Here is a 24,959-nt window from a genome sequence, read left to right as displayed (position 1 = left end):
CTGAACATCATTATCAGTCAGCAGTTTGGTTTTCAAAAGGGAGTTTCAATAGATAACGCAATTTTATCATTCACAAATGATGTTCTAGAGTCTATAAATAGCAAGAGGCTGCCAATTGGTGTCTTATGCGACCTATCAAAGGCGTTCGACTGTGTAGATCACCAGATACTCTTCAAGAAGGCCTGTCATTATGGAATTACAGGACATGTAGGGAACTGGTTAAAATCGTACCTCGAAAATAGGAAGCAGAAGATTATTCTAGATGTTTCAGATAGTGTATCACAATATATAGTGGACTCTGAGTGGGGAATTGTGCAGCATGGAGTGCCACAGGGATCAGTGCTTGGGCCCTTGCTGTTCCTCATATATGTTAATGACCTGCCTTTATCCATCAATAAGCAGTGTAAATTTACAATGTTCGCTGATGATACGAGCATTGTGGTGGATAATGTGTCAACTACTGACTTAGAATCCGAGGTCAATGATATCCTTAAAGAAGTTCTGGGTTGGTTTAGTATTAACTCCCTTTCAATAAACCTGAAAAAAAACCAATTTTATCCAGTTCCAGACAACCCACAAAAACCCAAAAGAAATAGTTATCACACAGAATGATCAGATGATAAAGCAAATGTACTTATCAAAATTCCTAGGCGTATACGTGGGCAGTAGGCTGAACTGGGAACATCACGTTCTACAAACACTAAAACGGCTGACGTCGGCAACATTTGCTTTACGAATTTTGTCACGCTTCAATGATATTACCATCTCAAAGTCAGCTTACTTTGGCTATTTTCATTCAGTCATGTGTTATGGCATCATCTTCTGGGGCAATACACCTGCCGCAAAGAAAATCCTCACAGCACAAAAAAGAGCAATAAGAATCATTTGTGGTGTACCCCCACGAACCTAATGTCGAAATCTTTTTAAACGACTTGAAATACTGACAGCAACATCTCAGTACATATATTCACTGATGTGCTTCATAATAAATAACCCCACTCTGTATGAAACGAATTGCCTACATCATGAACTTAACACCAGAAGAAAAGAGGATTTCCACTGTGAGTTAAAGAACTTGACACTTATTCAGAAAGGGGTAAAGTACGCTGGAATGAAAATTTTCAATTCCCTACCCAACAGCATCAAAAGTATAAGGAGTAGTATATCAGTATTTAAACGTAGCTTGAAAAATTATTTACTTGAGACCTCACTTTATTCACTAGAGGAATTTTTTCAGAGAAATAAGTAAACCCCAGATTGGAAAGATGTTTTTACATTTTTTGACACTGTTTACTGTTAAACTGATGTAATAATGCCCTAATGTAAAAATTCCTGTTTTTCTCATTTCCATTTTTGGGTCACTTTTAAACCCAAAGTGGGAAGTTTTGATTACTGTTCAAGGTTAAAATAGATGCAGTAATGCCCTAAATATGAAACTGCTATCTTCACATTTATGTTGACTAGTTTTTAAGCTAATAAGTATGACTTTTGTGCACTGTTATTAATACTATAACAATGTCTTTATTCTATGTATTTTATTATGTACATTGACACATTCCACATCTGAGTGACTTGTTCACATGTACAGATCTATGGAACAAGTATACGGTATAAATAAATAAATAAGCTTTCATATAAATAAATAAATAAGCTTTCATTCTGCTATTACTAATGACGTCGCTCCAGTCATCGGATGTCTCGATGCAAGATTTTACATTTACAAGACTCGGTATCCTTATCTCCTTCCGTATAAGAGTGGCCTGTTACAGGGAAAACTATATTTAAGGTTGCAATTCATTTTAGTGTATGAACCATGTTGTGCAGAAAACACACTTAAGTATGGAATTCTGTGGTTTACTAAAATGTTTAAGCTTCAAGCAAATGTAATATGCCTCCTTCCGGGCAACACTTTCACCATACGTGTAAAATAATGAAATTGTGTCTGACAATAAAAGATATGAAATTAAGTTGATGATGATAGTATACGTCAGATGTGGTTACGTTAGAAGTAGGCAGATATTTTTGAAAATCAACAGTTATTACCTCTAGGTCTTCATATTTTCTGGATTCTTTACGATTGTTTCTTTTCATTGAAAAAAACTTCACACTTTTCACCAGATGTTCTTTTCTTTCATTCTCCTTTGTAAGTAGGTCCTGTGCTAATGATGCTTTAGTTTATTTTTCAGTTGACTTAGTATTTTCTTTCTTTTTTTCTTTGTCATTAGTCTTAGTAATTTCTCTTCTAACACTGATATCTGATTTCAGGAAATCACAACAGCTGCTCGTGTCTTTTTGAGGGCATCCAAAAGAAATATTGAAATTTCAGCTGAAAACTTCACGGAAAGTTTTCAAACTAACAGTCGTCTCTTTATTAGACTCATTGTATATTCTGTATAGTTTGGCTTCAAGTAGCCCTTCGGGTAAGTAAACCCTTGGTGTATCCTTTATAGAATAGTGAGATTTTCTTTCTCTCCAAGATTTAATGAAGGAAAAGATTTTGGATTTTATTTGCTGAGGTAGTTAATTTGGGCTGTTTTTATGTTTACCTCTGAATTCAGTCAGCTGTTTCTATGAAGTTTGTACACAGCGATTTATAATACTGTATAAGGATAAGATGGCTTTCTGACAAACAGTTACATCCTGCAATGAATTGCTACCATCAACGTGTACACGATAACAATAAGAACACCCAAGATTTGTATATAATACGTTGTTGTTCCTTAAACGATACAACTTGAAAACACTTGCAGTGAAAGCAAATGTAATTCTCACCTGTCCCTCTAGTTGAAGCTCACAGTTTTCTCATCGTATCCCTCGTTCTACCTGTAGTCCTTTTTTTCACTTCACTCTGTACACTCGTCCCTTCTTTACTTTCTGTTTCGCTATAATCACTTGACATACCTCATTCCGCCTGTGTTTTCCCTCCCCCCCCCCTCCCCCTCCCTTTTTTTTCCCCCACGTGTCTCTGTACGTTCCTTCCTTCTTCAGTGTCTTTTGCTAAAATCACTCAACATAATGTATAATGTTTAAACTGGACAGGACATTACATTATTGCAGACAGAATGATAGCATGTCAGAAAACAAAGCAATGTAATCGAATATGTATGGATGGGAACAAATGGAACCTTGACCTCCTTTGCCCCCCAACGTGTGTACTCTGTGGTCATTTTTCCCCGCTAGCCTCAATAGTTCCCCTATTATAACTTAGGAACTACGATCTATCATGCGTGGGTGATATCATAGTTACAGTAATCACAATTTGGTGGAGAAATAGACTTTTCTTGTTCTTTCCTGTGGCCCTTCACCTATTTTGAAGTGCTGGACTTAATGAGTTGCTGCTTGCATCCAGAGTAAGATCTAGGACTGTGGTTTTGTAGCGGATATGAAAAAGCAGTGACTAACAGTGGCAGGCAGGTACGAATGTTTCAGTACATCAAAAATGTGTTGGAATGGCATGAGAAATGCACAATATCAGAAGATGGACGTTAAAGTACTTGAAACCGGTAACTGATAGTTTGATAAAGTTTTTGAAAACACAAAAGTTAGTGGCATAGCAAGAGAGCGGGGGGGATGCACACTGGCTACCAAGTCCCTGGGGGCAAAAAAACCTGCCAGTATATGTAAATGGAAGTTGGAGAGGTGGAGAAAGGGAAGAGAAGGGAAGAGACTGCTATGTCGGCTGCATCGGGACTTTATGCGGAATCTGCGGAGGTGAGTGCAAATGTGTACTGGACCAGGATTTGAACCTGTGATCTCCAGCTTACTAGGCAGTTGCGTTAACCACTGCACCACCCGGAACGCAGTGTCCGTCGCAATTGCGCATACTGTCTCGGCATACCTCTCCGCTGACCCACACTCCCATCCGCAGTCCATGTCCTTCATGCCCACTACTTTGAGACTTCAAGAAGAGGTCAGACATAATTATGCAACCGCACTGAAGAAGATATTCTTGCCTGTAGAGGCGAATTAATTATACGAATGAGAGGTGTCAGTTCTTTTGGACATGGCTCAAAGAACAGCCTTCACAGTTGCAGTAGATACTGTGTTCCTGCAGTTGTCGGCACTGATTCTGCCGAAAGTCCAGATTTAGCTGACACCAATAGTCCCTTTCATTTCCTTTCTCTGCCTCCACCTTCAATTTACATATAATGTATTACAGCTGTGGATACTGCCTGGTGTCTGTTCTTTTGAACATGTGGTTATGCTGTCAAGGTTTTCCTACTGTTATTATTTTGTGCTAAGTACAGATCCCAGACTTAAAAATAAAGAAAAACAATCATTTATGAGGCAACATACTGTGATCGTAAAGAAATTTAAGTTATGGATAGAGAAGGTAACATATTTAGTGCCTCCAGGATTTTAAAAAAATTGTTGCACAAAACGTGTAGCTGAATGTATGTAACAATATAATGTAATTGGATAGGTAAAAAATCTACTCACAAAGCGGCAGCTGGAGAACACGCATATAAAAAAGGTATGAAGAATTCATGCTTTTGGAACCAGTGTCTCGTTTTTCTAGCAGAAGGGTTGAAGAGGAAGGAATTGGAGGTGAAAGAAAAGGACTGGTGAGGTTTTAGGAAAAGCAGTGGAGTTCAGAAAACTCGCCCAGAACCCCAGGTAACGGGATATTTACCGGATGGGATGAGAAGCAAAGACTGATTGTTGGGGACTACACCAAATGAGAGTTGAAAACCAGAGAGCTAAAGGTGGCAGATAAGTTAATATCCTCCACCTTTAACTCTCAGGTTTCCAAATCTCGTCCGATGCAGTCACCAACAATATCGTAATGGAAATACTATTACCCTCCTCTGTGGTTTACTCTTTTGGATTGTCAAATGAGAATAACATGTTAGAAATTCATAGCAGATACTTTCTTGAAGGTTAGTAAGCCTGGACACTACAGGCGAGTAGTGGATCGAGATCTGCTGGAAGTATTAGATGTCCTATGTACAACATAAAACACTTAAAGGTTGAAGTTTAACATTTCATCAGCATCGATATCAAATTTCCACCACATCAAGGCATGTCCACAGTGAAAATTGGTGTTAGTTAAAAAAGTTATACTGCCACTCATCAAGAGAGTGTGTGGGTTGCTATACTACAGCTGGCTGAAAATCTGCAGTTAGTTAGGAACATATTGCGGTATGAAATCATCACAGAGCCAGTTTTAATTTTTGAATCTACTACTACAAATGCTAGTATGGTACTGTTGCATACCAACCCTTGTGTAGGGCAGTAAAACTATGTGTATTGTGTGTGTGGGGGGGAGGGGGGCGGGTGTTAAAGGCTTTGACGCTCTCTTACTCCACTATATTCTTTGAGGGTAGTAAGCCTGCGTGCTACACCTTGTGGAGAATATCTTATATCAGTGCTAGTCGGCCCCTTTTTTTTCTTCCCACTAGCTTGGAAATTATTAAAATGTTGAATTTCCCACCAGTTGGTCTTTGTCAGGCGGGTATGGAGATGCGGAAATCCCATGATGCCGTCGGTGTGTCCAATAATTGGCCCAACATATGTACTTGTGGTTTCCCAGTTCACTCCTGATGAATGCCAGGATGGTTCCTTTAAAAGGTCCCGGCTGCTTCCTTCCCCTCTGATAGTGAAAAATCAGAGTAAAGCTCCGTCACTGATGATCTTAGCTGTCAAGGAGACATAAAACACTGAACTTCCTCCCTTAATTCTACCACAGCACATAATCAACAGGACTATGAAGTGAAACCTGTACATGTGTTGTCAGTGTTGAGCAAATTAGAAATTATTTTGTGTGTAGTTCTCCTCTCTTTGTGACATCATTGTGCTGTTTTCCCCTCTCACTAATTCATTATTGTTTGAAATGACACCATTTCTTGGAAAGACATGGATTGCCAACAGTTATGTGCAAATACTCTCTTCCACCTCTAACAACATTTACTGCCATACATAAGCACATCTCTCACACACACACACACACACACACACACACACACACACAGGTGTGTGTGTGTACATGTTTTTATATTTTGTTGTTTTGTGTTCTATTACAATTCCACTTTATCATGATGACCATTTGTTGGATCGCTCTACCCTGCGGAAGTCAAATCCTGGCTTCGCTTGTGGAGAAATGTATACAATCATTATATCATATCCTGTGACAATTTACTTTAGATGAGAAACTAAAATTTACTAATTGTGTTTGCTATACTTACACTTTACAAATGGAGAGACAAACAACTCATCATGTAATTTATGATTTGCTTATTTTTCTCTATATATTCTCAAGGACGTCATGTTTTTGCACTTCTTTATTTAGGAATGTTGGAGAATGATGAGTGACAGAACCTTGTAATTTTGACCTCTGCATAGAGGAAAGAGGTTAAGAACTGTCTGTGCTCTCTTGTTATGTGGATTAGAGTTAGAATATTAAGTATGTAGTTGCAGCAGTTATTATCCCAGTATTTGGAAATATCATTGTCAACTGATACTTGTATTCAATTATTGCGTCAACTGATACCTGTATTCGATTATTGCATCACAGTTTAGGTATGGAGATGCCTTTAATGGCTTAGCAAACAAATCCTGGCATGAAAGTTTCGTTCACATAGATTACACATAATAAAGGGTGGAGGCCGTGGCTGGGGCTGGTGGAGTTGACATATCTGATGTTTTCCATTTTATTTCCTCTGACATTCTTGCTCGAAGTAGCTGCGGGTTACACACTACTCTCTTTGCTGCAGCACATCAGTTATTCAGGTCAGTCTTTAGACTCTATAGATTGTTCTTGAACTGGTCCTTACAGCACTTCAGAGGAGCATTACAGGGCCTTCTATATGTGCTCACTTCACTATTAAAAAAACTGTTGAGGAAATCTTCCATTTTTCATTGGCTGGACATGCCCAGTCTATCTGAGTTGGTGGCTCTGTACAACACATCTTTGCCTTCCCAATAACAGTAGTATTTGATGCAAAGTCATCCCATTTGATGTTCACAATGTATATTTCTGTTGGCTGAGCATTCTATTCTTAAGTCACGGCAATATATCATCCCAAGTTACGCAACCATAAACCAGGGTAGAAGCAGCTGCTGTTAAATACACCATCAGTTTGGTGCATACCGTCAGATCTTTATTTAGGTAGATACAATGTAGAAGGCATGCAAAAGCAAGATGTGCCGCATGAAGTAATTAACTGATGATATACTTCCTAGATAGAGGAAGAAATCTAATTATTCCACAGATGTTTTGGAAATGGTGATAACCAAATCCTGAAAGGCAGTTCCAGGAACTGACTATTTGAGTAACTTTGTTTTTTGGATATTGATGGTCAGGACAAACTGTTTATTTGCAGTACTTAAACAATTTCCAGACAGTTGCAGCTCTGCGGGCATCTGACCTTGAGAAGCATTGTCGTTTGCATACTGCAGAGTGAGACTTGTGAACTTTTAGAATGCTGTCTGTACTTATCAAATTTCCCTTTGTCAAATCTTTATGCAAGTTCCACTCCTGCAGTGTTAACAGAAAATGTCTCATAAAACATGGGTGATAGGTATAGAGCAGTAAATATTGCCTGAGGATGCATCCTTGTTTGAGCTCATGAGTAATAGGGAATTTGTCAGATGTTTCATTCTAGTATAGCAGTTGCCCAAACATATTATGAAAAGCTTGTATCAGTCAAAGAAAGTATTCAGGACAGAAAAAACATTTTAAGTTCTTCCACATAGCTTCTCTGCATGCTTTGTCAAAGGCCTTTTCTAGGTTATTGAACATAAATAATAAAGGTTATAAAAACAATGGTGAATGATTATATGTAAAGCTACTGTGCAGAGAAAGTATAGCATGGATATGTTGCATTTCTTGTTAACTCTGTGTGGTACAGCTAAAACACTCATGCAAATGCAGTTCATTTTGAATGAATTACAGCTTCAAAATCATGAAATTTTGAGTTTCTGATATATTTTACAAGTCCAGCCAGAGTTTATGTTGCAAGTCATGAATACTTAGTGTACTACTGCAGAAAGTTTGAAGAACATGACTCCAGTGTTCAAATACATAAGGAGCTGAAATATTCCATTTCTTTGCTTTCTTTAAAATATTAGTGATGAACCAATTGGATCCATTCCGTAGGTTACTCTAGGAAACCAAGTCACCTCGTGAAAACCGTGAAAATTTTATTGAATTAAACCTGCATTTATGCTGGATTTGAAATGTGTTTTACAATAATGATATAAACACAAAAATGCTGATACAAAGCTTTGTCAATACATATAAAAGAAAAATATATCTAAAAACAAAGATGCGTGACTTACCGAACGAAAGTGCTGGCAGGTCGATAGACACACAAACAAACACAAACACACACACAAAATTCAAGCTTTCGCAACAAACTGTTGCCTCATCAGGAAAGAGGGGAAGGAGAGGGAAAGACGAAAGGATGTGGGTTTTAAGGGAGAGGGTAAGGAGTCATTCCAATCCCGGGAGCAGAAAGGCTTACCTTAGGGGGAAAAAAGGACAGGTATACACTCGCGCGCACACACACACATATCCATCCACACACACAATGTGTGTGGATGGACAGGTATACACTCGCGCGCGCACACACACACATATCCATCCACACACACAATGTGTGGATGGATATGTGTGTGTGTGCGAGTGTATACCTGTCCTTTTTTCCCCCTAAGGTAAGTCTTTCCGCTCCCGGGATTGGAATGACTCCTTACCCTCTCCCTTAAAACCCACATCCTTTCGTCTTTCCCTCTCCTTCCCCTCTTTCCTGATGAGGCAACAGTTTGTTGCGAAAGCTTGAATTTTGTGTGTGTGTTTGTGTTTGTTTGTGTGTCTATCGACCTGCCAGCACTTTCGTTCGGTAAGTCACGCATCTTTGTTTTTAGATATATTTTTCCCACGTGGAATGTTTCCCTCTATTATATACATATAAAAGAAAATGTTGTCTCTGGGCTGCTACCACTAAATGCTACTGTATGGGGCTAGTGTTAATGTTCTTATGACTTACCGGTACTTCGTGACTTCTTGTAGTAGAGTACATATAATAATTGTGTTGTGCCATAGAGTGTGGTAGATTTATATATCTGTTTTTTGTGTCATTACAACACACATTTTATCTTAACACACAGAGCAGTGCCTGTGGAATGTGTGAAGTGCAGACTATAAAAATTCAAAGTTAAGAAAAGGCTCCATACAGAAAACTGGCTTCTGCACTTAACAGTAGAAGCAGTGACGTGGAAAATGAATTGAGGTCTCGGCAAACACACTACTGACAAATTGTATCAGGTACACTTTCTGACACAACTGAATTTATTTAAGAGAACGGTGGAATTCATGAGCATGGATGAAGATGAAGAATCGACAACAGCTGCAAATTCCCTTTATTTCATTATTACTGTTTTTGACTTCATTGTAGAAGATGTGTGATGTGTTGATATTGAAGAGGATTTGATATATATATTAGTGTATTACAAGTATTCCAGTACAAGAAAGTACAGGATTATTCTAAATGATGGACCCATTTTCAAAACGTCGCATTTATATTTATTCAAGTACAAATCCAAAATGATCAAGCTTTATACCAATGAAAAGAGAAACTTACAAAGTTTTTTTCATAAAGCTTGATTTCAATTTAATAATTTGTAATTAATTAGTTTTTAATAATTATAAATGTGATAAATGTTATAAATGTTCAGTGTGGCCACCATTGGCTGCACAGAAAAATATCGACACTGTAGCCAAACTTGTCCCACACATGCCAAAGCATATCTGCTGTTACTGAGTGCAAGGCAACAGTGATCCAGTTCCGCAAATCGTTCAGAGTGGTCGATAGAAGCAGGATATAAACATCTTCCCTCACATAACCTGATAAGAAATAATCACATGATGAGAGATCAGGAGATCTTGGCGGCCAGAAGTGCAGAGCCAGGTCCTCAAGTCCCCTGTGACTGATCCAGTGCTGAGGAAGGGAGTCATTCAAAAAAACCTCGTACATCACAGCTGGAGGAAAATGAAGTCCAGGTAATCTTCCATGAGTCGAGGGAACAGCAATGGTTCCAACATGTCCAAGTATGTGATACCTGTTACAGTTCAACATTGTGTCTGTTGACCTTAGTGGAATGTTGCTCATCGCTAAAAATTACACGCTGTAGAAATGCGTGATCCTCCATCTTTGCTAGCACATAACCACAAAATGCGAGACGCTTCTCTTTGTCATTGGGGAGCTTGCTCAAGTTGTAATCGGTAGGGCTTGTACACCAAACGCCTTCTCAGAACTTTCCATACAGTTGGATGGGGTATTCAAAGTTTTCAATTGGCTGTATTGGTAGACTTACTGGGAGTGCGAACATAACTTTCCTGAATTCATCGGACATCACCATCTGACACACGCGTTCGGCCTGTGCTCTTTCCTTTGCACACACTCCCAGTCTGTTTAAATTGCTTAAACCAATGGCTAATGCTTTTGCGAGTTGGTGGTTGAATACCGAATATTTGGTACAAAATGCTCGTTGCATTGCAATTTGCAATTCACTTTTTGCGAACTCAAGAATGCAGAAAACCTTGTGCTCGATAGTCACCATCTCACTCACAACTGACAGTGAAACAGAATGACTCCCCTATTGCCGCACTAACTCTACCAGCCGCTTCGGAGAAACCATCACTGCCTGCCCACCGCTGCCCGCCAAAAACTTTGAAACTTCCTCTTTTCATTGGTATAAAGCTGGTTTGTTTTGGATTTGTACTTGAATATGTACAAATTTTTGAAAATGGGTCCATCATATAGAATAACCCTGTTTACTTCAGTATCATTTCCATAACTGGATTGCCTTTGAATAATTCTTTGACCAAAACTTCACAAAATGCAAAGACTATTTGAGATATAGGTGGCTTCGAAATGTGGAATAAGTATATAAGGCTTTGAAAAGAATCTCTGTCTGCCAAAACTCAAAGGATAACAGCAAATACTATATGTGCAAATTAAGTTGACACCTGGTGCTGTAACTGTAAATAGGGAATGCCTTTGTGTACACTCCCATCAGCAGGTGCACTAAATATCTACTTAGTTTTTGTATATAGTATCTAATTCACAGGAATTGCTTTCTTGGGGAGTGAAATTACCAGCCAGTATGAAAAGCATTGCTTTCTTCCATGTTCTGCCTGCACAATGAACACCATTCTTGTCACAACTGGGGTTGCCAAGTCCAAAAATAGGAAAGGTGGACTCAGCATTATATGTAGGTGTACAATTTTCCCTAAAAGCCAGATTACCTGTTTTCAATACAAATAGGACCAGTAGGATATTTAGCTGCCATAAAAAAAAAATTGCCATTCAGTGCAAGAATGAAAGGAATGTTATAACATGAAGTTATTCGTATGTCTATCGGATTGATTGACTGTAACAATGTTTGAATCAGAAACAGTTTTGGTCAGTAAACTGTCAAAAACAATGAGTTACTTTAGATGTCCTTAGCGTGATATCACCTCAAAACAGCACGTTTACGTAGATCGTTAATTACCACTGTATGTTTGCAATGTAAATGCTGTATTAGCTGTATAACATTTAGTGCTAAAATTTAATTTGTAGTACTGGTAACCAATTTGCAACCAATAACATACTAATATCGTTTTTCACATGAAAAGTATGATGATTTCTTCTAAATCGAAAATCTTTCGTTAGGTGAAATGCACAAATTTTTAGTAGATGTTGGTGACTTCAATTTTTATTCCAAATGTTTGTTTATACATTCACCAAGCACACTATTGTAATTGCAGAAAGGCGATAACAGGTTGAAATTAGTTTTTGAATGTTTTAGTTTTAGGCAGAGTTTCAAAGCTACTGTTGTCGTGTGGAACATGCTTACATCTTGTTATGCTCTTTACATCTCGTGAATAGTTGGTGCCATTCACAATCATTACATGGAAGTAGATACGCCAATGGTGCTCTTCAGTTTGTATTATTGTGTGTTTTCACTTTCAAGGCCAGTTCGACAATACTTTTCCACACAAGGGACATTACGTTTGCACCACCCACATCTCCCTTTTTCCAGACATTAGTTTTCTTTACTTAGGCTTTTGGTAATACCTTCAAAAATAATCTAAATCTAGTGATAGTGGAAATAAGTTGGGTTGTTTTTTCTTTTAAAACAAATAGGGGAGGGGGAGACTACTTTCTTCCTTAATAATGAATTACTCCAAAATATGATGCCATATGAAAGCAGTTAATAAAAATAGGCATAGTAAGTTAGTTAATTTTTATGTTAATAACCAAAGTCTGCAATAACCCTTATAGCATATTGTCTTTCATAGTCTATCTGTTACATTAGTATTATACTGGACACAAATAATCAGTAAGTGAAATAAAATCAAGCAGGAAGTTTTATAAAAAAAACCGGTTACAAGTTAAAAACATTTTGAAATGCAACTTATTGGAAACTAACACAAATTTCCATTTCACATTCCGTGGTAAAAGCCCATCTGTTTCAAAGTACAAGATGGTGGTTGACTGACAAAATAAGTCTGAACTTCCAACATGTTATAAATAGTTTTAAAACAATGGAAAATCGAGGATGGAATAATGACAGTATAATGAAAAGGATAGATTGTTGCTCACCATATAGTGGAGATGAGTCACAGACAGGGAAAAGAAAAATACTGCTAAAAAAGTGAGCTGTCAACCAAAGGCCTTTCTTCTGAATTATGCGACATACACTCACCAACCAGAATATGATGACCACCTACCTAACAGCCAGTATGTCCACCTTCGGCACAGATAACAGTGGCGACACATCGTGGCACGGAAGCAGTGAGGCCTCGGTATGTCGCTGGAGGGAGTTGGCACAACGTCTGCACACGCAACTCACGTAATTCCCGTACTTTTGGGGAGGAGGGGCCAATGAGCTCTGACGCCATGTTCAATCACATTCCAGATGTGTTAGATTGGATTCAGATAAGGTGACTTGTGGGGCCAGCACATCATTTGGAACTCACTACTGTGTTCGTTGAACTGCTCCATGACACTCTCAGCCTTGTGACATCTTGCTTTATGTTGTTGAAAAATGCCACTGTCGTCAGGAAAGAGGATAGTCATGAAGGGGTATATGTGGTCTGGAACCAGTGTACAATACTGCTTGGTCATCACGGTACCTTGCACGAGCTCCACTGGACCCATGGATGCCGACGTGAATGTTCCCTAGAGCATAATGGAGCCACCGCCAGCTTGTCTCTGTCCTGCAGTATAGGTGTCAAGGAGCAGTTCTCCTGGAAGATAACAGATTTGCTCCTTCCCATCAGCATGATGAAGAAGGTATCTGGATTCATCAAACCATACAGCACTCTATTGCTGTGTTAATGCCCAGTGCCAATGGTCACTTGCCTATTTCAGTCATATTTGCCAATGTCATTTGTTAACATTGGCTCATGCAAGAGTCATTGGCTGCAGAGGTCTATTGTTAGGAGTATTTGGTGCACTGTGTGCTCAGACACCCCTGTACACTGCCCAGCATTAAAGTCTGATGTTGGTCCCACCATAATTTTCCACCTGCCCTGTTTTACCCGTCTGTCCAGCATATGTCATCAGAGAACCGTAATTAGGGGTGGCCTCCCAACGTCACGGTTTCTGGACACGGTTTCACCGTGCCACTCCTAGAGCAATCCATAAGTCATGCAGTTTCCAGAATGCTCATGCCGAGCCTCTGGGGCATTACAGTGTGCCATCGGTCAAACTTGGGTAGATTGTGCTCTCCATTCTACATATGGGCAGCACACTCACTTATACTACGTGCGCCATGAGTGTGTCTTGACTAGCAGTCATTATGAAATGCCCCGCTAAACCCTCAGGACAGGACAGATAGAATAAGTTGTGGAAAGGCGCCAAAATAAGGGCTGTCAGTCACATTCGAACATACAACTTTATTATTTGATCAAACATTACAAGAGCCCAAAAAAATTTTTTTTAAATACACAGCTTTAATCTTTGGGACTTAATTACTGGCTGAAAGCCACTTTAATTTAAAAACAGCTGAAATCAGGCAATCAGACATAATCAGGCAAACCTTATCTTAAAACAGTTCTTTAGTTAGGCTGAAGTAAACAAGTTAAATTCAAATCGGCTGTAGGCCGAAGACTTAAAAATTAAATAAAAAAAATTTTTTTTTAATGCCAAAGGGCTTACGTGAAACAGCACTTTAAACTAGGCCGAAGGCCTTGAGAGTAAAACAACTCTAATTTAAAACACAAAACCAGCTAGAAGCCATACAAGTACCAACAACAAGAACAAATTAAAAGAAATAAGGCAGTACACACAAGGGTGCCCAGATGTTCGAGGGTCGGCCTACAATTGAAAACAGTAATGTTCATTTAGGTGAGACAAGCAGTCGGACCAACCATTCACGATCTGACGACAACCCAACAGACCGACAGTCAGCGGTCTCACCAACAAGATAACTTCCACTTCACCTGACCAGGCACAACAGGGAGTTGAACAGAACAACGCAGAAGATATTGGTGCCCACTACCAATCATACACGGAGCTGTCAAATGACACACCATGCTGGACAGCAACAACACTGTGAGGAAACCACACTGCCTGAAATTTACGTCAATGGCCAGGGCGGGTAACAGGAACGTTAACGGCCACAAGGCAGAAGATTCCGCTTGCGCACTTCAATTCAAATAACCAAATACAGTGAAACTCCACCAGAAGGTGGTTAGGATTTTGCAACTGGAAAACCATGTTGTTGCTCGCGGGAATATCCCAACAGCCAAGAACAAACTCAGAACAACACAATGTGAACAGTCTTGACTTGCTGGTAAGTTAAATCAAAACTAAACTTTCGTGTCCAGGGTCGGTGACTCACGGACCTTGTAGCAATGGGAACAGCGCCACACTCTCCGGACACCGCGTAGAGACCGCATGCGGGCCCCGGCCAAACTACGCCCCGCCGAGAATTCCTCCCAATTCATTCCAACCGACCAACTTGACAGAGCCAGTACGTCGACAACATTTAAAATAACTTGTCAGTCAAAATCACACAAACTACACACAGTTTCATGAACACTTGCACAAAGAACTAGACAATGCAACGGCAGTGCCTGTACAATAACAGGGACGAATCACGAGTCGGCACACACAGCCAACCCATAAGTGAACGCCGGCCAAATACACGTCGTCTGGCAAGACAACCGGCCGACGACCAACCAAAGTCGTCCTCACTCCAATCATGTGTGTTGGCAACCGTCAGGCGAGTCTTGGCAGTCCAGACCTCAACTGCTGCCGCTCTCGACTGAACTTGTGCCACGTGCCAACTGAAACACTATCAGGTCCGAACTAACTCGCAACACATGACGACCAGGAAGTAATAGCAGTCCAGCAAAGATAATACGGAAGGGCCTATATCGATAAGCGCTGCTGCTACCGCTCACAGGCAGGCAAGGCAGCAGCTCAGTGACACCAATAATTGAAAATTAACATAACGTGGTGGCAGTATGGTAAAAACAAGATGTAAAATAAGAAATGACACTTCTATAACTTGGAGGGCTTTATATTTATAGTAGGTCGGTGGTCATGGTGTGTGTGTGTGTGTGTGTGTGTGTGTGTGTGTGTTTTTGTTTGAGAGAGAGAGAGCTGTTCTGTGAATTTGTGTGTATGAGGGGCATTTGAAAAGTCAGTGCAAAAATAAAAACTACTTTTGTATTTGGGGTAAACCTTTATTATTTTTCGACATAGTCTCCTTTTAGACTTATACACTTCATCCAATGCTGTTCTGATTTGTTTTTCCCTTCTGAATAATAGGAATTGTGTCTGCAAAATAGCTATTAGTTGCTGCAATCACCTCGTTTGAATAAAATCTTTGTCCCATCAGCCATTTCTTCAAATTGGGGAACAAATAGTAGTCCGAGGGAGCCAAGTCTGGAGAACAGGGGGATGTGAAAAGAGTTGGAATCCTATTTCCATTAATTTTGCGACCACAATTGCTGAGGTGTGTGCTAGTGCAATGTCGTGATGGAAAAGGACTGTTTTGCAGTCCAATCGCCGCCATTTTTCTTGCTTCTTGGTTTTCAAATGGTCCAATAAGAATGAATAATATGCACCTGCAATAGTTTTACCCTTTTCCAGGTAGTTGAGGATTATCCCTTGCGAATTCCAAAAGACAGTCACCATAACCTTTCCGGCCGAGGGAATGGTCTTCACCTTTTTGGTGCAGATTCTCCCTTGGTTACCCATTATTTAGATTGTTGTTTGGTCTCAGGAGTATATTAATGTATCCATGTTTCATCCACAGTGACGAAACGACACTTAAAGTCCTGCAGATTCTTCCTCAGCAGCAGCAAACCATCCTTGCAACACTTCACACGATTCCGTTTTTGGTCAAGCATGAGCAATCGCGGAAGCCCTCTTGTGACTAGCTTTCTCACATCCAAATGTTTATGCAAAATATTATGTGCCCATTCATTTGAGATGCCCACAGTACTAACAATCTCACGCACCTTAACTCTTATGTCATCCATTACCATATCGTGGATTTTATCAATGATGTCCGGAGTTGTAACTTCCGCAGGGCGTCCAGAACGTTCAGCACAACTTGTGCCCATGTGGCCATTCCAAAAATTTTGAAACCACTTATAAACTCTTCTAAGCAAAGGTGCAGAGTCACCGTAATGTTTATCAAGCTTATCTTTAGTCTCCTGAGGCATTTTGGCTTTTGTAAAGTAACATTTAATCACCACACGAAATTCTTTTTTTGTCCATTTTTTGACAATCACTCGACTTCCTTGATTCACACAAATGCCAAACACAAAGAAATAGACCAATATGGCTGAAACTTGGTGTGCATTCTTTCTAAGGATGCTACTAACTAAATATGACCTCGATATGTGGTGCCATCTCTTGGGCTTTGCAAAGAATTTTCAAACACCCCTTGTACATTGTCTAATTCAGAAGAAGGCATTTTGGTTGAAAGCTTACTTGTTTAGCAGTCTTTTTGTTGTGCGTGTCTGTGTCTCAGCATCTCCACTACATAGTGAGTAGCAATCTATCCTTTTCATTATAAACAGTTGTAAAATACACACCATTTTACTGACCATATAATTCTTTACCTGGAGCTATATATTCCAAATGGAGGTAATATATCATACAGCACTTGTAAGTGTGCAGGATGCAAAATATTGACAAATGCTGTGGAAAACACACCCACATAACTAACAACAAAAAGCTGTAGAATATGTTCATTGTTGCCTGTAGTTTGCATTCTTTCATTTGATTTTGAAATCGGCCAGTAGACTGAGTACTGACCATGAAATATTCTCGCTTCCTAGGTACTCTATCCTCTAGGTACAACACTACTTCATACACAATCCTCTGAAAAAATAAATAAATATCTTTATATCATTTCAATGTTAAATATTAAAATAAGGAACAATTTCCATCTAAATCGAGATCTTTAAAAACATACAGAGAAAGCAGGAAGAACTCACCTTCTGTATTATTCTACCTATATATGTTATCTACTGAATTGAGTGGAAATAATGAGTATAAAGAGTGTTATTTAATATGTGGGGAACCTCTGGGGAATGGGTAGGACTTTTGTTGTTACATTTTTGCTTTCTTTGTGACTTTTTGTTTTTAAATTTCCAGTGTGGTTCTGCACGTACTTTTTCTGTACAAATGTTGTCTTGTGATGGCTAAATCAATAGCTCAAAATGTCTTCTCTTAGCTTTAATACAAGCTTCTAAACTTCGATTCATGGACTGTCTTAATCGCTCCGATGTTCCAGGTATCTGCTGTCTCTGCTAAAATACTTCATCTACAAGCTTAATATTCACAATAGGTCCTGAATACTCTAAATCTTTTAATTGAACCCAACTAGACAGAAAAAAAGAAAACATGTAACAACAAAAAAAGTTTCTTTAACTAAGAAAATAAAAAAAAGAAGCTCTTCCAGGTCATCACATCCAATCCTGGTACTGCTGATCCTTCCAAAACATAAGGTAGGAGTACATCACTTGTCACTCAGTATTATCCTGGTCTTGAAAGTATTAATCAGCTACTTTGACAACGCCATGACTTTCTAAAGTCGTGCCCTGAAATAGGGTCCATTGTGTCTGAGATTTTGCCCACGACACCTGGAATAGCTTTCATCGCCCTTCCAAATCTCCAAAATATCCTCGTCAGACCCTATGCCCCTTCAGCACTCATCTCCCTACTCTATGGCTCGTGTTCATGTGACCAGCCCTTCTGCAAGACTTGCCCTATGTGCCCCCCTGCCACCACCGACACCTGGCAAAACATATAGTGTCAAAGGGAGAGCCACATCTGGAGTGACACGTAATATACCAGATGTTATGTAAAAACTGTTTGGCCTTTTACATTGGCATGACTACCAACAAATTATGAGTTAGGATGAATGGGCATTGGCAGAGAGTGTATACCAGCAACACACAATATCCTGTTGCTGAGCATGCTATACATCATGACAGTAATGACCTCAGTGCCTATTTCATCACATGTACCATATGGATTCTTCCCCCAGACACCAGTTCCTCAGAACTGTGTTGGTGGGAACTGGCACTGCAACACGCCCTTGGTTGTTGCCACCCACCTGGCCTTAATTTACATTAATTTCTTCAGTCTCGGCATTTCTTCATAGTATCTATTCCTTTCTTCACACTGTTTCAGTTTTCTACATTTTTCATTTTCTGATCTGTCTATATTGCGCCATTTCCCTCCCACCTCTATCACATACAATGCACTTAGCTTTTCATGCTTATTAACTTCTGCATAATGTTTTAGCAGTAATCTCTCTCTTGCATGTAACCCTGTCTTACACCTTTTAAACTTTCATGTTTTCAAATCTCGTCCGATGCAGTCCCCAACAATCAGTCTTTCCTTCTTATCCCTTCCAGTAAGTCTCCACTGACCCAGGGTTGTGGGTGACTTTTCTGAACTCTACCCATTTTCCTAAACCTCACCAATCCTTTTCCTTCACCCCTCTTCCTTCCCCTTCAATCCATCTGCCATAAGGAACAGCTACTGGCTACAAAAGGTCGCATTCGTAATACCTTTTATATTTGTGTTCTCCTGCTGCAGCTTAGTGAGTAACTTTTTTATCTGTCCAATACATTATATTAAGAAAATAAAAAAAATGACCATATGTATAACTGAACTTTTTTGCTTCTTTTTAAGTCCTGTGTCCATTCCCCAGGAGTTTCCCCCATATTAGTCAACACCCTGAGTTAACACTCTGTATAAAATTTCTGATATCTTTCTGTTTAGTATTGGAACTTTGTAATTCTAGAAATTACAAATTATAGTTGGGATAGAAATATGAAAAACATCATCCAATTTTATATTGACAAGTTAAAAATGAGGTACTGTTGTGTGTTACAAGAGACGAAATAACACACCAGTTAGTAGATAAATTCTTGAAAATTTACAATGGAGGTAGTTGTGAATTGATTAACATGGTCAATTTTTTTTATTCAGTTAAAAAGGAAAACACAAATTAGTGTCTCATATGGAAGAGGAATATTCTACTAATAAAGTCACCTGTGGATGACACGTGGAACACCAACTGCAGCTTGTAATGTGGTGAAGTAAAAATAACTGCATTTATTTATTTGTTGTTAGTGAAATTTGAGCTCAGTTAAATGGGGACTACATCAAAAAGTTTACATTGTGAATACATGTAAATTAACGAGGACAATATTTGATACTGAAGTCAGGTGTGGCTCATAACCTCACATTTGCAGTTATCTCATAAACAGCTCGTTTGTTGACATGTGTGTACTGGAATCTTTTCTGTATTTTAAAGTATTTTCACCCATGTCAGATTTGGTACTGCAATGACATAATTATTAATGGAGACATGCCTGGAGAAATCCCCATTAATGATAGAATTGTAGAGAAGAAAACTGTCACATTATTGTTCTATGAGAAAGAGGAACAGAAAGGTCTCACTATTCCATAACATAAAGCTGATGAGATGAAGAACACAAATTATTGTCAGTAGTTCAGAAATCAATGTTAGTGGTTGCAGAATCAACTCATTTCAAATCTTCCAGATTGATGACTTATTGTGCTTTACAGTGCTCCCAATAGCACATATCTAGAAAGCAAATTAAAACATATCATTATGACTGAGAAAGAGGATCTGTTTCAAATACATCAGAGTAATGGAAATTTGACGGCCACAGCCATCACTAGTATTACTTTCCAAGGTTTCATTCTTCTTCTGGCTCTCTATCAAGGCCACCTCACACCCCCTCCAAACACACCTCCATGGCAACAAGCGATATCAATGAGTGATTGTAAAATAAGTCTCTCTTTGTATCTGCATAAATCAAGGCCAGTATCTTCCTTGTTCTCTGCCAATATGAGCTTGTTCATCATCTCCAAAGCTCTTGTCATTAACACTATGTTAAACTGTAATCTTTGTCTCCTTGTTTCCATGCATAGGATGGTGTATGTTGTGGAGAGTATCACTGAGAGTGATTGATTACAATTCATGGCAAAAGAATGAATGTCCCTCACCTGTTTCTCCTGCCCACACTAACCCTGCAGCTTACAACTTCAGTACAGTATCTGCTGTATGTAAGTGTGCTGCTTCTCCATCGTGTGTAATAGTCAAACAATGGAAAATCCAGGATGAAATAATGATAATTTTATGAAAAGAATAGATTGCTACCCAATGTAACCATATAGCAGAGATGTTGAGTTGCAGACAGGACAACAAAAAGACAGCCAAACAAGTAAGCTTTAGGCTAGATAAACCACACACACACACACACACATCTCTGGCTGCCGAGGTCAGACTCTGAGCAGCAGGTACAACGGTAGGTGCAGTACGGGGGTAAGGAGGGCGCTGGTGTCAGTGGGGCAGGGACGGTAAAGTGCTTCTTGTGGGAGCATAGGGACGAGATAGAGAGAGAGGGTAGGCTGGTTGGAGGGGGGGGGGGTGCAGTAGAAAAGCGGAGAAGTAAAAGGAGTGTGGGTGCATTGGTGGAATAGAGGGCTATGTAGTGCTGGAGTGGGATCAGGGCATGGGATATGTGGGAGTAGGACAATGACTAACAAAGGTTGAGGCCAGGAAAGTTGCTGGTATGTAGGATATATTGCAGGGAGAGTTCGACCATCTTTTCGTTGTGCCTATATGCAACTCAGTGTGTCCGCTGTATGCTGAGTAGCAATCTATCCCTTCATAAAATTGTCATAGTCACTTAAATCCTTTGGTGTTGCCTTGCAGTGTGTTCTAAAAGTGATTTAGTTAAACATATATTTAATGCTTTAATTGTGTTACTGAATGTGATATTGCTTTTGTTCCAGGTAAAAGTTGTATAGCTGCTGTTGATCACCAGTAAGTATCTTTTGTTAATTAATTATTTTTTTCCGGAAATCTGTTTAAAGTGTTGGCATTTCTGTCTGCACCACATTGAGTATATTTACCAATCCATTACAGACATTACAAAAATATTACTAACTATAGTCTACCAGCCTCATCTGTGATCATGTGAGCAAAGCTACGCATAGTTTACTGTTACCGAGGTGGAAATAAACTCAAAGCAGAATTTTGCAGTAGGGGATCAAACCATACTATAAACTGCACAAAGGCAGTAGAGAGATATGAAAACATACAAGCAAAAAAGCATACTTCTTAAATAACGAGACACTGACCTGCCAAGACATTATACCCACCTTTTTACTTTTGATATAAACCAGTCCAGGCAATAGCAGTATGCTGGCATGGAATGAACGCTAGTCACACACACATGGTGCATGTAGAATTAGTGAATCTGCTGTCTGTGCATAGAATGGAGAAAAAACCCGGGAATTTTTCATTGTTTTAGTTTTCAGTTAAATTTTTGTGATTTTGACTGGTAAGAACCAATACTCTAACAAAAAAATTTACTGTATCCCATTTCTGCAGAATAATACTGCAGCAACAAAACATGAACGAGAGAAGAAAACGAAAATAAAACTTAAGTCGTAAAGAAAATGCGCCATATACAACAACAGAACACAGTGCTCATAGAAGCGTCTGCCAACAGCAAAGTGTGTCAAAGGCTTTAGGAAAACTGTGCAGTGCTTCTTAACAACAAATTGCCTCCAATGAGCATGACGTGACAGTTTTTTACATTAGATTCGTTTTAATGCAAGATCTTTTAATGTTTCACACGTACGAACATGCGGGCTTCCTGTGTCATCGTAGCTGCTCAAGTGCAGTGACGCCTGTTATCTGGCGCTCTCTGGCAACTGCTGAAACGTACCTTTCTAATAGGTCACGGAAAAATATTGCGAATATTGCTTTGAAAAGTGTTACTGTCAAAGTAAATTTCCTTTTATGTAAGATAAGCTATGTGAGAGAGTGTACGACTAATTTCTTAAATCACAGAGCGTTTGACTCTCATTTAAAAATCAAGTCTTTGGGGACAAGCCCAGAAGATCAGACATTTACGTCGTTATTAAAAAATTTTACTGGCACATTTATGTGATGTATGACGCGCAAAAAAGATCAACAATATATGTGGAAGCTTAGCTTCTCTTGCAGCTTATTAATCTTAGAGGCTTTGCTTTTCTTGTAGCAACAATTGTACATTAATTTAAGCCATTAATTTTTCTTATTTGTGTGTTCGCACTACTTAAAAGTGATCTTGCTATTGGCTGACTACATCATGTGTCAAATTCTGTCATCAGCTGGTGACATCAGGTGACACGAGCTGTGACTGGCTTACAAAAGCGCGTCGCAATCTCGATTTTAATGCTTCGGAAAGTAACATGCAGTGTTTGGTGGAATTCGAATTTATACCTTCGTAACACGGAAATTTGCAGTGTATATGTTGCTGCACATCAAAGATCTTTCCAAAACGTGTTTTTTCCTCTGAGTTTCATTTTATGAAGTGCTGGGAAATTCTCCGCCGGTGTATAAAACTGTAAACCTTAAAAGGATTGGTAAGTGCCGAGAAAAAGTATACTGTCACTTACCAGGGAAAAAGTGTATTTTCATCCGGGAGAAAGTGTATTTTCAACCGGGAAATCCGGGAATTATTTTTCCTTGTCCATGTAGGCACCCTGTTCCATTATGCTCGGAGGAACATTCACGTTAACATGCGTGGGTCTAGTGAAGCTCGTGTAAGGCACCTTGGCGGCCAGGGAGTATCGTACACTGACTGAAGACTACGTACACCGCTTCATGATGGTGGTTTTTCCTGACAGCGGTGTCATTTTTCAACAAGATAGTGCACCATGTCACAAGGCTAGGAGTGTGATGGAGCAGTTCAAGAAACACAGTGGCAACTGACCGATGTGCTGGTCCCACAGCTCACCAGATCTGAACACGATCAAACACATCTGAGATATGATTGAATATGGCATCGGAGCTCATCACCTCCCTCCCCAGAATTTAAGGTAATAGCGTGACTTGTGTGTGCAGGTGTTGTGCCAGCTCCCTTCAGTGGCCTACAAGGCCTCGTTGTCTCCACGTTGCCACTGTTATCTGTGCCAAAAGTGGACATATCCACTATTAGGTAGGTGGTCATAATGTTCTGGCTGATCTGTTTAATAACGATGTGGTGAAGCTGCCATCAGCCTGCAGGTAGTTTTGAATGCTGCAGTGCTTTACTGGGCAGGGGCCTAGTGGAGGTGATGTACCCTTGCCCAGTTCTGATCTCTGAGCTGACTTATCGTGCCAATTACAGGGGAACCTTGAGTTTAGTAAGAACTCTGAGCCATAGTGCATCATTAGAGAATGACCTAGTTGTGAATTAACAGTTAGCTAATCAAATCAAAAAATGACTGAGTCATGCAGTATTAATGTTCAACAATAATACTTTTTTAGGCCACACGTATCAGCGAGAGCTTCTAGGTGTACAAAGTCTGCTACTTTCTGTATATAAATGGCAAATTTTTGTATAGAAATATTCTTCAAATTGTCACATTTTGTACAGCACGAAGCTCTCGCTCTCACTACAGGCTGAAGTCGGGCTGCTTTGTGTGTGTGTGTGTGTGTGTGTGTGTGTGTGTGTGTGTGTGTGGTGGAACTTTCTTTTCTTGTGTCTTTGTGGAACCTTTATGTACCTTGGTGTAATCAGTTCATTGAGGGTATTGGCCTGTTTCTAGCTTCAGGTCATCGGAAAAGAAGACCTTTACATTCCTCCATTCCTGTTATTTGGTTTTCTCTCTTCCAGTGTCACACTCAAAGCCAGAGCAAAGTTGCCCTGACACAGACGAGCTGATGCTGGCCGGGTATACGAGAGTGGAGAGTATGTGGTCCCACTTAGACACACGAATGCAAACGATAGACACCTCGCTTGCCACAACGTCTACAAAGCTGCAAGACATAAAGGCATGGCTCATCAGGGAGAATAAGGAGCAGCGGAAGAAGGCAGCCCAGATTAACAGGGAGCTGCAAAACTTGCAGGAAAATTTCATGTGGGCTGACGAGTCACTGTCAACAGATGACTCCAGACTGCAGAACGAGATTACCCTGCTGACCAGAGAGAAGAGGGAGTTGCTGAAGAGGATGGGCGTGTTCATGGTTGTGAAAAAAGAGCTGCTGAAGATGCTGGCCCTCCACAAGGTACGCACCCAGATGCCAGGCAGTGCTATGTCCATAGTCTCACGACGTTAGGTCACCTGTACTTTTTGAAAAGTCTTGAACATTTCTGACTAATTTTATGATGAATTTTGTATTATACTGTTTGCAATGGAAGAAGTGAAAGTAATCACCCACTGCATAGCTGAGACAGTGAGAGGTCAACTGGCACGTATATCTGCAGCTGCACATTTACTCAGCAATTCACACATAGGTGTTTGCAGTGGGTTCATAAAACCATTTTCAGATTACTTCTTTGCTCTTCCACACTCAAATATGAACACGCAAACTCTTCCATGTGAGCAATGGTTTCTCTTATTTTATGACGTTAATGATTTTGTGTATGTATATGAGATTGGACAAAATATTTTGGCATTTGAGATATGAAGTTGTAG

At 39.6% G+C, this 24,959-nt stretch overlaps 1 protein-coding gene across 6 annotated transcripts in view; it reads left to right on the top strand.

Moving 5' to 3' along the window:
• LOC126210216 (uncharacterized) overlaps positions 1-24,959 on the top strand; it is a 131,750-nt gene that overhangs the window by 64,018 nt on the left and 42,773 nt on the right. For 2 of the 6 annotated variants that reach the window (XR_007540624.1, XR_007540623.1), the window contains 3 exons: positions 2,266-2,420; positions 21,300-21,330; positions 24,158-24,549. Coding sequence is in view for 1 of the 6 variants with exons in the window: in XM_049939400.1 (XP_049795357.1) it covers position 21,330; positions 24,158-24,549 (393 nt within the window). In the remaining 5 variants the exon portion in view is untranslated. Of the gene's footprint in view, positions 1-2,265; positions 2,421-17,946; positions 17,966-21,299; positions 21,331-24,157; positions 24,550-24,959 lie in introns of those variants that run through there. The other 4 variants (XM_049939400.1, XR_007540625.1, XR_007540626.1 and 1 more) reach the window with 4 other exon arrangements.

The sequence above is a fragment of the Schistocerca nitens genome, chromosome 10, assembly GCF_023898315.1.
Source record: "Schistocerca nitens isolate TAMUIC-IGC-003100 chromosome 10, iqSchNite1.1, whole genome shotgun sequence".
NCBI classification, from domain to species: domain Eukaryota; kingdom Metazoa; phylum Arthropoda; class Insecta; order Orthoptera; family Acrididae; genus Schistocerca; species Schistocerca nitens.
This window is presented reverse-complemented; position numbering and strand designations above follow the sequence as displayed.